Raw genomic sequence first — 13,420 nt, forward strand, 5'->3', positions numbered from 1 at the left:
GGATGAGAGTCTTTTTTACATTCTTTTTGCATAGTAGTTTTTCAGTGAAATAACATTGTCTGAGCCCTGTTGCAACAGCTGTGTTGTATCTAGCTGTATTTTTTAAATTGGTTTTCTGAAGGTCACTGATTTATCAGTTTTCATACTTTCTGCAACCAAAGCAGAGGTTTTCAGTCTCTTAAATGCAGGATTTTTCAAATGTTTTTTAAACAGATTAATTTAAGAATTTAAATACCTTTACTCTCTTTGTATTGCTGTGGAGAGTTAAAGGAATTTGATAGTGAAACTGCTGCCAAATCTAGTGCTTAGACTTTTGGCAGGTTTTTATTATTTTTTTTTTCTTCCCTGAAGAGCCTCTAGTCTCTCTAGCTCAATTTATCATCTTTTTCAGTTCTGTGGGTTCTTTTTTAAGTCTTTGGCTATATATCATGAGAATCCTGTTTCTGGTTTTGTCAGCATCTTGGGTTTTTCTGGAAAGCTAAACCTAACCTGATTGATCTATGGGAAAGCATCCTTAGATAATCATCACATACCTTTCTTAGCAGTTTTATTTACTGATGAGATGTCCTGTATTCTCTATAAGCTCACATTTCAGATGTGCTGAGTTTGCTCTTAGCTGTTTAACGGTCGCAGGACTGATGGATGAACTCTCCCAGTTCAGAGCTGGCTGCAGGCCAGTACAGCTACTGGTGTAGCACAGGGCATCTTCAGTCCTCCTCTAACACAGGTGGGCTGCATCCAGCCTGTCAGCGGGCAGAGACCAGGGAAAGGCAACGCATCCTGCTCCAGCACAGGAGGACTGAAGAATTTGAGCACTCAGTAGCTGTTGGTGGTCATTCAGACCTCATGCCATTACCTGTGCTTCTACTTCAGCACAGGTTTGGTCTCCTGCAGCCTGCATAAATCCCTGCCCTGAAGTGTTTGCAATCTGTGTTGTGACTGGACCCAGCAGGAGAGCATGGGAAGGAGGAAGCTGCGACACTGCGCGCAGGGTCCGCATTGACACAGCAATTAAAAACAAAAAAACAACAAAAACCAAAACAAGCAAGAAAACAAAACACAACCCAACTGATAGATGTTGTATTATTAATCCCTCAGTAAATGGATGATTTAGGAAACAAACCACATCTGCAACTGAAGGTCTTTGATGCCCCTTATACTTGAATTGGCTTTTTTTGCTCACTGTGACTACAGCCAGCCCTAGCACATACTGTTTCATGTCTTGGCTGTATGATTCTCCCTATCCAACACTCTCTCCATCTTCACTTCTCTGAAGTTTGACAAGGCAACATGGACCATAACACTTCTTTTTTGTTCTCCTTTTCCCTTCCTCAGTTCAGCTGACCCATTGGCATTGCGCCCATGGGTGCAGGAGACATGCTGCTCTGGCTCAGGCAGTAGCAGTGGGTGCCACTGGGCTGGGGGAAGTTGTGTGTCTGTCTGTCCATCCCTGGCTGTGCTCCCCTCTCCAGCAGCAGTTGGTGCAGCTGCTGTGCCGCAGTGCTTTGGGTCATGGCTGCTGCAGGGTGTCTGGACAGTGGAGACATAAACAGTCCACAAATGGCCCTAAGTTACATGCTTTTCGGCAGCACTGTGTATCATGAAGGAAGGCTTTTGCAGAAACGGCTACCGCCGGGCTCCGGTGTCTTCTGGATGCTGTTGGTGCATGCTACTAATTGTTTTCCATTTGCAGTTGAGAGAAGAGTCTCTGAAAATGGTGAGGTTTTATGTTTTGGTGAGAAAGTGTCACTGAAGGGGAGTTTTCTTGATGTTTCTCTCCCCTTTACACTTCAGAAAGTTGTGTCACAGTAGTATCTTATCTTTATAAACTCTGAATTCATTTTAAAAAGGTGTCAGAAAGCCCTTAGTTCATTTTAGGACTGTTACATTCCGTTGCTATTATATTCTACTGTTCAAAAATCTCTTCCGTGGGAATTTGAATAAGACTTAGAAACACAGTTATTTTGTAGTCAATGAGAGGTTTCCTTTTTTGTGGTGTGGTTTTTTAAAATTAAATGTAGTTGTTTCCTTCCTGACACTAGCTGCTTTCCTGAATTCTCTTATTAGGTCTGTGGAAGATATCAGATGCTCAGGCATTCTCTCTGCTTCTCTGTGTTTGACGTCTGGGATTCTCCCCTCCCAGGTCTTCTGACAGATCTTTAATTCCTCTTCAAGTGAGTGAAAAATCTTTACCCTTGCTGTTTGCAGCTTAGTTTTCTACATGTCTGTTCACTTTTCCTTCCCCCACACTTTTGTACCACTTACCTTCTGTACTGTCCTCATCCTATCTCTGCATGCTTTGTCCAACAGAAGCTTTGATCTTTTTCGTCAATAGGTTGCCATCTGCTACCTGTACTTCATTGGCTTTCATGTTTCTATTATGTTGAATATGCTCAGGAAGAGATGTGAGACCTTTTAAACATGAATTGCTGTAACAAGCAGAGTGCAGAGCATTTAAAGCAATTTATTAAATCTGCCTTGGTTTGAGAAGGCACAGTGTCGGGTTAGGATTTTTTTTTTCCTAGGTGTCACAAAACATTGCACATTTAATCTGGATGATTGTAAGCATTGCTCTTCTCATGGACTTGTGTCTGAAAGCATTTGGTTTATTATATGTACAGAATTCCTGTTTTGTACTGACTGTTGGTGTCTAAGACTCCGAGACTGTATTGATGCAGCTTGTTAAGGCTGCCCCCAACCTCTCATTTGGAGTAAGAGCTTGAAGCAAGGTTTCTGGTGCATGTGATGAGCTTGTCTCACTCTCTCTGGCTGCTGTGTGGAGGAGGCAGATCAGAAGCAGAGCACATCACATGGGAGGTAGATTTCAAATTTTTAGAGATGCCGTGTTTCTTCAGCTGCCACTGAAAAAAGGTAATGACCTGGCTTTTTTTGCCAGGTTGTGACCTGAGAGAGCCATGGCTTGTAATTACTTTTTCTCCCTTGGATTGGTGGAACAGTTCACATGCTGCTACTGCTTCATTGCCTTCTTCACTGATGTGTTGTTAGGAAAATGGAGGGTGAGAGTTGCCCATTAAATACAGCTGAGATTTAACAACCTCATCACTTGCTGACACATGAGTGTAAGGTGAACTACACCTATTGCTCTGCCTGCATTTGACATTATGATCTCTGAGGAGTGGAGTTAATTGGGTACCATAGTTCTCTTTGAGTGAGGAGAAGCATGGGAATCTTGCTCAAAATGAAATCAGGCCTAGTCTATAATGACTTGCAATAAATAGGAAGAAACGCTGGGGGAAGACTGAGGGAAAGATAACAATAGAAAATGTTGTGATGGTGTGTAGTTTGGGCTTTCATTCTTGGGATCACTGCTGAAGAAGACTGGAAAAGTAACAAGTAAGGAGGTGGGTGAGGAGTGGCTTAATCTTTTTTCAAAGCATGCTGAAAAAAATTCTGCATTTGTGGTAGGAAATGTTGTGTTATGAGCTATGCATCAATGTGGTGGAGCTGTAAGGTGTTGCCTTCCAGGGAGAGAGATGAGGAATTCAGTCTTTCACACCCCAGTAAAAAAAGGTTAGTAGGTGCTGTGACCCGTGCCCACATGAAGAACAGAAAAATAATGATTAAGAAACCTGTTATTCTAGCAAACAAAGAGAGTTGGAAGTTGTAACTAAGCAAATTCAAGCTGAGAGTAAGGTGATCATTTTTAAGTCTTAAAGGAGTTGTCAAGTGGAAGAATTAATTAAAGTGTTGTTTAGTTCTCTGTTAGGGGATACTTGAAAACCAAGATGAGATGTTTCTCACAAAAGACAGATACACTTCGGTTAAATGAGAGCTACTGGACCTGAAACACGAATTAAAACAGAAAAATAAATCCAGTGGCTTGAATTCTACAGGCTAACAATGAATTGGTGAATCTACAAAGGGGAGCCTCCTACCACTACTGCCTGACAGTCATTAGGGAAATGTTATAGGATAAAGCTCCCATTTTCTGGACCCTTCTTTTTATTTAAGTGTATCTGTACAAAACTGAAACACTTTTTTTTTTTTTAAGTTGTCATAAGTAAACAGTATAGCACTAGCTGGCTATATGAACAGAAGTCCTAGGACTTCTGTAAAACAGGAAGACTAAGAAAATACACGTCTGCGCTGCCCATTTGACGTGTTGCTTCAGCGTCCTGTTCCCTTGATCTTGCCATCGTCTGGCCTCTGTGTTTGTCACCCTGTCCTGGAGTGAGAAGGACTTTCCCCAAGCAGAGGGAGCCGGCGGGGTGTCAGGGAACTCGACTGGATGTAGCTGACCACCAGCCAAGGCTATGCACCTGCAGGTGCTGTCCTGCAGTATCCATCTGCAGGCAGCACAGAGAAGCTGGGTTGTTGTATTGTCTTGAGGACATTATAGAAAACATTAGCTCTTACAGGATCTTCATGTTACTGTGAAGAGTCTTTCAGACACACAATGTTTCAGAGACAGGGATTTCTGCTCCTGTATGGGAGGAAGATGGGGGAAATGGAGGAGGTTTTGCAGCTGGAACCAGTCAGCCATGGAGCACATCACCAAGATGAGTGTGGGCATCGCCAGTGCATTTCTGGGGTTTTGAGAGACCGTGACAGAAAAATTTCGCTGCCTCCTTGTGGTAGATTATCATAGCTTAAGCTAATGTCTCCTAAATGCTTCAAGTATTTGAGTCATTATAAGAAAACAACTTAATTCCATCCCATTAATTTCTGAATGCGGAAAATGCATCTCTTGTGTTTAACAGAGGGGCAGTAATAATAATATAACGCTGACTTACTTTCAGTTAAACTTTATTTGCTTACATAAAGAAAGGAAAATTTGTTTGACAAAAATGTTTATAGATTTGCATGCTTTGATATATACCATTCTGGATGTAGTATCATTCTGATATCTTGCAAATCTTGCAAAGACCTTTGCTATGCATTGGAAATTTATTCTAAGATTTGGCTATAGAACAAATCAAACCAATAATGTAGCTTAACTGAAAAAAAGAATGTATTTAAGCTCTTAAAAGTGTATTTTGTAGGTCACAAAGAAATTCTTGTATACTTAATCCACACACAGAAGCATACAGTGCTGTGTGTTCATGTAAATTTACATGCAGGGGCAAAACCCACTTAATGCTTCAATCCTGGATTGAGTTCAGAATACGCAAAGCTATAGAATTTACAGTAGTTATGTACTATATGAAATGAGAGTAATTATCATTGCAATTTAATTAACTCTAAAGATAAATGAGAATGTATTCCTATGCAACATGACATTTATTTCATTTTGTAAAAGACTCTTGTATTTCCCTCTGGTTTTAATCTCTTTTCTAGAATTCTGTTAATGTTCGTGAGAGAGAGACATCAGCTATTTTAATTTATTTGTATCGACACATAACCAAAACAATCTCCCGTCTTCCCTGCAGAGAAGGAATACATCCGTGCAGAACACGAAGCAGTGATGTATTAGTGTGGATGGGTCAGTGAGTTTAGAACTGTTCTACAAAGCCAGTGAAACTTGTAGTCTATTCAGATACTCACTTCATCTGCTTCCCAAAAGAGTTTTGGTTTGGGTTTTTTTGTGGGAGGTTTTTATTTGCTTTTAAACTGAGGGAATGTTTTGAGTTCTAAAGAAAAGCTTTTCCTTTTTCTGTCTAAAATGGAAATGCAATAATGGACATATTTCTTTAAAGTTGCTGTAGTAAAAGTTGGCTTACCATGCTTTATATTCGAAGGATTACTATCATGATTAGTAAACTCATAGGCCTTGATATCCCTGCACTTCTCTGACTGCCATTCAGTTACCCAGTATTGAATGAATCTAGATATCCTTGTCTTCTGATAGAAATTTCCTGTAATCTATGATTTCAAACAGTCCTGATTGCTTTTCTGCAGCTTGGAGGTTGCCAGCCTGACACGGGCAGATGCTGATCTGGAGGCATATCGAATGCAGATATGTAAAGAAGTGATTGGTATGATGATGAAGAACATGGTCTTAAGTCACAGCCTCTTTCCTCATGTGGAGAAGAGGATGAGTTCAATTTTCAAAAAGCAGTTTCTTGCAATGGAGAAAGAGATTCAAGAGGAGTATGAAAGGAAGATGGTAGCTTTAACAGCGGAATGTAATCTGGAAACTAAGAAGAAAATGGAGGTTCAACACCAAAAAGCAAGAAATGCAAATGAAGAGGCTGAAGAATTAATGAAGAAAATGAATGAAAAGGTAAATCTGGTATAAAATCAAGATATTTTGCATGATACATGGTTTTTTTATATAGATGATTTCTCTTTTAGACTGGAATGGCGGAGCTGTCCTCTTAGGAGAGTACAGAGCTCTGGAGTCCTCAGCACAGGAAAGACATGGACCTGTTGGAGTGGGTCCAGAGAGGGCCACAAAAATGATCAGAGGGATGAACACCTCTCCTATGAAGAAAGGCTGAGAGAGTTGGGGTTGTTCAGCCTGGAGAAGAGAAGGCTCCAGGGAGACCTTATTGCATTCAATACTTAAAGGGGGCTTATAAGAAAGATGGGGACAAACTTTTTAGTAGGGCCTGTTGCAATAGGACAAGGGGTAATGGTTTTAAACTGAAAGAGGGTAGATTTAGACTAGATATAAGGAATAACTTTTTTATGATGAGGGTGGTGAAACACTGGAACAGGTTGCCCAGAGAGGTGGTAGATGCCCCATCCCTAGAAATGTTCAAGGTCAGGTTGGACAGGGCTTTGAGCAACCGGATTTAGTTGAAGATGTCCCTGCTCATTGCAGGGAGGGTTGGACTAGATGATTTTAAAGGTCACTTCCAACCCAAACTATTCTATGATTGTAAGAGAAAAGCTGTACAATTTCTGTGTTCAAAAATTCCTGTGTCATAATTTGGGCAGTTGTTATTAGGAAACTGTGTTTTACTTCACCAGAAAATTAATTTATCTCAAGAGAATCTGCGACACCTGAAAACAAAAGGTTGTCATTACCCTAATTGTTTTTATAGTCACTTAAACCCTTGCAAAGTGGTGTATTTTTATTTACTATATTTCACTGCAGCGGTGCCTAAGAACTCCAGTCAGACACTGTGTAAAGTATTTTGCACGTTCAGAGCAGAACAAACTCTCTGCATCATGAACCTTATGATCTGGTTAAAAAGCCTCCAATATTTATATTTTGAAGAAAATGAGGATATAAGTACAACCAAAGGCCGATTTCTTCCAAACTGAGTGAAGGCAAGCAGAACAATCTATATTTTAGGTAGAGTAGGGATTGGACTTCTCTTGGAAATAGCTTCTGGATAATAGTGAGATAAATAATTTAAGGCAGAGCATGGTTCTTTACAAGTTTAGTCTCCCTCTAAGTAAAAGCTTGGGTTATGTGTGTCACTTTCTTTCAGAGATCTCTGTCCAAATGGGTACCTATCGTTACCCAGGATTTCATAGGTCGTCACTAGCTGGAAACAGAGCCTGGATCACCAGTCCGACATCCCATGTACAAAATTATGCTCCAGTCTTCCCTGTCTTTTTTCAAGTATATTGAATGTTTACAATAAAACTGATTTTGACCCTCCTTCTGGCCGCCCCCCCCCCCGCTTTCTTTTTTTTTTTTTTTTGTTGTTTTTTACTTCATATGTCTGGAGAGGTTTCTGTTAGGTTTTGACTATTTCACCTCTGTAAGATTAAAATGCTAAAATACCCATGTTAATGTTTCATGCTTGTCTAATGTTGTAACTCATATTAAGAGGATGACTTGGTGGGAATAAATAGTGCAGTTCATTACTTCCCAGTGAGGCTTTGCTTCTGGAATACATGGATGTTGAATGTGATGCTGTTGAGTTTCCAGCTGTCTGTTTCAGTACGATTATAGAGACAAAACAAGTTATGTTATGAATATAATAACTTAGATGAGTATATTCCCTGATACATGCTTGTGTATGCTCTCTTTGTAGACATTACAAAGTTTTTTGCCTTCTGTGGTCGGTTGATTTTTTTTAATTTTTTTTAAAAGAAAGCATTGTTATTTGCATATCATATACCTATAATTGTTAAGGATTTTTATGACAACTCATGATTGCAGTTTTGACAAAAGAAGTTTTTTTGCTGAGTGTGACCCATCAAAGGTACTACAGTATGTTGCAGTTCTCAGGAAGAACTTTGGTTTATCAGGCTGCTCTGTGGAGAAAGTTGATGGCACAAAGCTTGTGAACCAGTTGAATTTCTTTGATGTTTCCAGGTGAATTTTAAATTATGACTCTAGGAAACTTTCATATATCTAGAATATGATTATCCTGAACTAGAGGTGCTAAAAAGTCAAAGGAGAAGTCAAGGAAGGGATACTCGTGGACATCTTATTAAGGATGCGGTGAATTGTACTCTGCAGAAATCTTCGTTCTGTTGTTTATAGAAGGAGACTAGACTAGACGTCTAACACTAAGAAAGATCTCTCTGATATAAATCCTAGCTTTGAAGGGAGAGAGGCCTGACTGGAAACTCACTATGTGAACTTGCACTGAATATGTTCTCAGCAAAGTGGCTTTTCTTTGCACAGAATACATTGGTATTGGTTCATTCTGGTTTATATCAGAAATCCTGAATGGTAGGAATCAAACAAAGAATTAAGGCAAATCCAGCACTTGTCCTGATCCATTTGTCATGTAGTAATGTCTTGCTGTTCACTTTTCCCTCTGTGAAAGGACCTGGTTTTGTACTTGCCACGGAACCTGGTCCAAAAGGAGGTGCTGAAGCGCCAGGAATGGCCCACACTTGTACTCCTGGCAGCAGGCATACCGATATCCAAGAGATAGCAGTGAAAAACAGATGCAGTAATAACCTCCTCCCCTCTTCAGCCAAAACACAAAATGTATATTCCCTGCCTTTTTGATTAATTATTTGCTGTCTACAGTGTGCCTCTTGGGAATGAGGGATAAGGTGTCGGCAGGGCTCAGTGCAGAGGACAGTTCTCCCCAGATAAATACTATGTAATTTAGAACAAGGCCGACCTAACTACTGTTAGCTAGCTCTGTTGGCATGGGAAGCATTCTCTGCTCTGTGGGACATATATGTTTTAATTCTATAATGAGTTTATGCCATCTGAGATTAAAACTATGAATATGTAAGTCGTCGTGGAGAACTATGAGAAAGTATTTCTTGCAAAGAAGCTTTTAAATTAATTGCCATTTAATTCTACTCCATTGTTGTAACTCTGAAACGATGCTCTTGGATTAATTTGCAGCAACCAATAGATAAAGTAGGCCGCCAATAATAAGAACTTTCAGAGATTTGTAATAGACTATTTTTTTCTAATTTATACTGTTTTTAAAATATATGCTTATTGTTATTTCATTGAGTTTATTCAATTTTAATAGGATTTCAGGATTCATGAAACCTAAGAAATTAATTTTGTATATCATCTTTGTGTTGAATTGCATGCAGTTTTGTATCATTTATCTTAAGTAATGTTTCTAAATTCTAAAAAGAGTTCATTAGGCCTTGAAAATGTTATCTGGATTAGAGATTGACGACTGTACAACCCCTGTCATTCAGAACTGATGAAAACCATGGAAAGTGTACCTTGACTTAGTATTAACCTCCATTCAAACCTAAAATGACAGTAATCAGAGTACATGTAAAATATGTATGAGCTAGTAGCACTGATACTTTATGTTGAATACTGAAAATCACTTCAGATTTATTTATTTCTCTCTTATCTGCAGCCTGCTCTAGAATACAGAAGTCTTCTGGATAGACTTCACAGACTGGAGCAGGATCGCCTGAAGAGGTTCCTTCTGGTAAAGCAGGAGGAATATTTTGCAAAAGCTTATAGACAACTGGCTGTTACCCAGAGAAAGGAGCTCCATAATATCTTTTTTACACAGATAACAAATGCTACTTTCAAGGGAGAACTGAAGTTGGAAGCAGCTAAAACATTAGTGGAAGATTACTCTAAAATACAGGTAGTAGGATAACTCCATTCCTAACCTAATGTAATGGCATACAAACTCACAGTAACTTTTGAGAATGTTTCAGGAAATATCTGCACTCATATAATTCTAAAATAAATTATCCATATGTTATCACACTTATAACTAATTTTCATAGGAATAATTTTTAAAAGTATAATGCCATCATTGTGCACATCTAGACATCTAAACAACTGTATATTGATGCATACTCACAGCCTTTTTCTACAACAGTGAGTTAGAGGTATTTGCCACCACATTATGTGCTTAGTGCTGACTTTTGTTTTCATGGGTAATATTTCCAAAGTGCCCAAGTGCTTAAAGCTTGTCTTTACTGCTCAGGGAAAATAAGACTAGTAGCTCACCTGTATCATGCAGAAGAAAGAAGTTTGAAAGCACGTCTATACCATGCAGTGGGAAATTGCGTAATATAAATCCCCAGTTTTGCAGTGAATATTTTGATATATCTGTACATCTTGGGGCTCTGCTTAGCTCCTGAAAGCTCTGTTGGTGCAACTCTACCCCTAAGACCTCCCCCATAGGATGGTCTGAGTGCAGATATGTGTTCATATGGCAAACTTCTGGTTCCAGGTCTAACCTCACTGGTGTTAATGGGGCCCTCAGCATAGTACAGAAATGCTAGAGTGCCATTTTCAAAACTAATTTCAGCCCAAATAAAGGGACTTATGCAACTCAGAGAACAGTTAGGTGCCTAAATCTATTTTATGAATGGCATTTTCTAAAACAGAACAAACACTGTCTAATGAATAAGTACCTTTGGAGACCTGCCTGTATAGGCATTTTTAAGTACTGTTCCATACTTCAGAAGATGTACTGAGCCCCCCGATCCAAATATGTAGATTATTGAAATTGTGGTATGTCTAAAGTGTTGTGGTTTTTCATGTTGAAGATTGAGTATCTCTAGCTCATGCAGTTGGGGATGCTGATGAGTATGTTCAGCACTTCAATTTTGGTTTCAGTTACATTTTAAGCCTCTTGCAACAGAATAGCTTGAGTTGTTTCCTCCAGGGTTTCTTTTTCACTCGAATTTGTGTTGAAAGTTAGTGTTCTAGATTCTAGAAATTCTGGGAACTGTTCTTCTGGTTGCTTCTCAGAGAAGAATATGATTGTTGTGCTCCTAAAGGTTGAGGGCCTGAAGTTTCAAAAGCAACATCTGGAAAGTAGGTGTCAAAACATCTAAGGCCCACTCCTAAAATTAGATACACTGTCAGGTCTCACTACAGAAAAGCCATACATGGGCCACTGTCAGATACAGATGAGCAAGCACTTGCGTGCAAGAAAGCTAAGCAGCTAGCAAAAGCTAAGGCAAGTGAAAGAAGTTTTGGTGATGTCTTGGCTGCTCAGACATGAGTCACCTACGTATCAGACCTTGTTGTAGGTGTCTGCTAGCAGAATGTCTGCTATGGGCCATCCTGTGTACACCTTTGGTCTCTAGCAGACCCACTCGTAGGTACTCCTATTGCCCACTGGAAGCAGGAGCTTCTGAGCCAGCCTGTGTACAGAAGGCTTGGCTTTCCCCACACTGTACTGGACATACATGGAAGATTTATCTTTGTCTTTGAAGTCAACTTAGACACATAGGAAAATGTTACCCTTTATTTAATCATGCAATACATAGTAAAGGAAAAAAAATAAGAAAAGAAAGAAGGACTTGATGCCACCTACTGCTGTTACTGAACATAATCTGCCTTTAGATCACAGTTTAAGAAGATCTTTCAGCCTGTGGATAGCTTGAGGCAGGAACAGTTCTACTAAATTGGTAGGGTTGTGTGTATATTTATTTGTCGGTACCTGATCAAATGACCTGTTAAATTAGCACTCCCGGGAGGTGCACTAAATATTCAAGAGAGTGCACACAATATTGAGGTATTCAGGCCAAAAGTTTAGCAAATTATTTATTTTGTTTTGTTGAAATTACAGTAATAATTTTATGTGTTTGTTAAGTTGATATAAGCTTACTGTTTATCACTTCTAAGAGATTTTTAACTTTGCCTTGTTAATGAACAAATCTGGTCTGATACCCACAGGTGTTAGCTGAAATTAACATCACATGTAATTAAATATATTTGTTCACATTCTTTCCTGTAGGGAGACATTGAAGAGCTAATGGATTTTTTGCAAGCTAGCAAGAAATATCATCTGAATAGAAGATTTGCTTACAGAGAGTATCTTATAAGTAAGATACAGTTAAGGGATTCTCAAGCCTCTGCTCTTATAAATGCAGCAGCAACCCAGATATCAAGTCTCATTAATAAAATGGAAAGGTAAATATCTAAATTGTTTTCTTGGAAGTCATTTGACTATGTTATCTCAAAGACAATAGAATAGTCTTCCAAAGTCTCTTTGTGTTACCTAGCAGGAAAGGTGCATGAAAATGTTCATATTTTAAGTTAATTTTAAGAAAATATTTCTTAACTGATGCCTTTGTTAGTTAATATCCCAGTAGACACTAAGGTGAGGCTTTGTTGTCTGTGTCCGCTTTGTACAGGACAGTGATGAATTGCTGGGAACATGTATAAAACCTGTTTGTAATTCTGACTCCAGTGGGAACCAGACTTATGTACGAGTCTCAATGTCTTTATACATCCGTTATTCATGTAAATAGTCCTTAATTATGTGAAAAGTCCTACCAGTGTTCATTGCAACATGTATCAGTTAAGACCATTTGTCTGGGTTCTTTATGTGCGAATATCTGGATTTAATAAAAAAGAACAAATTTGATTCACTTATTGAATGTGTTTGTGGAGCTGGATGTACAGTCTCAAGCTGGAAAGCATTAATGTTTTCTAAAGAAAGTTGACTAAGTTTATAAATGATGTAACTGGGGAGGATCTTGACTAGCAGAGAACACCTGTCACAGCGAATATTGGGAAGTGAAGGTCATGTGAAGTAAAAAGTAGACCTGGAATGGACTGTTGTAATACACTCAATTTATTTGGATATCGTACCAGATACAGGCAGATTCAAGCACTCTATGTGAGGATAATCATAGTCAAGGTACAGAGAGAAACAGAGACTTATCAGAGACATGAATATTTAAAATTACCTGTCAATGTGGAGCACTGAGAGACACCTCTTGGTACTACCCAGAGAACTGTGGCATATCTTAGTTTGGCATACGGAGAGATTACTGAGGATCGTGCCAGTGCAGTAAAATACATTGGTAAGGAAAACAACCTAGCACTGCTGTTGATGATCTTGTGCATGCGGCTTTATTTGTGTATCTTAGATGTCTGTGTTGGTGTCAGTCACTGACAACATGTGGAACATGCATTAAGAGAACAAATATAAATATCAGTCTTTACATTGTAGTTTTTCTTTCATAATGTTGGCTTAATTTAAAAGTAATTTAATATTAGGAAGCAGGAAGTCTGTTAAAAGCTACTGAAGATTGCATCTGTTGATATGATGATTTTTTTTTAACATGTCCTGTGTTCTGCCTCATTGCAATCATACCTTAAGTTTAGCCTCAAGATTTGTTCATCAGAGAGAGG

At 38.9% G+C, this 13,420-nt stretch overlaps 1 protein-coding gene across 4 annotated transcripts in view; it reads left to right on the top strand.

Annotated features, from left to right (window-relative positions):
* Window positions 1–13,420, top strand: part of EVC2 (EvC ciliary complex subunit 2) — a 76,884-nt gene that overhangs the window by 30,759 nt on the left and 32,705 nt on the right. For all 4 annotated transcript variants that reach the window (XR_012628633.1, XM_074865750.1, XM_074865752.1 and 1 more), the window contains 3 exons: window positions 5,860–6,184; window positions 9,660–9,899; window positions 12,015–12,190. Coding sequence is in view for 3 of the 4 variants with exons in the window: in XM_074865750.1 (XP_074721851.1) it covers window positions 5,860–6,184; window positions 9,660–9,899; window positions 12,015–12,190 (741 nt within the window). In the remaining variant the exon portion in view is untranslated. The remainder of the gene's footprint in view (window positions 1–5,859; window positions 6,185–9,659; window positions 9,900–12,014; window positions 12,191–13,420) is intronic.

This window comes from Strix uralensis, chromosome 4 (assembly GCF_047716275.1).
Source record: "Strix uralensis isolate ZFMK-TIS-50842 chromosome 4, bStrUra1, whole genome shotgun sequence".
NCBI lineage: Eukaryota > Metazoa > Chordata > Aves > Strigiformes > Strigidae > Strix > Strix uralensis.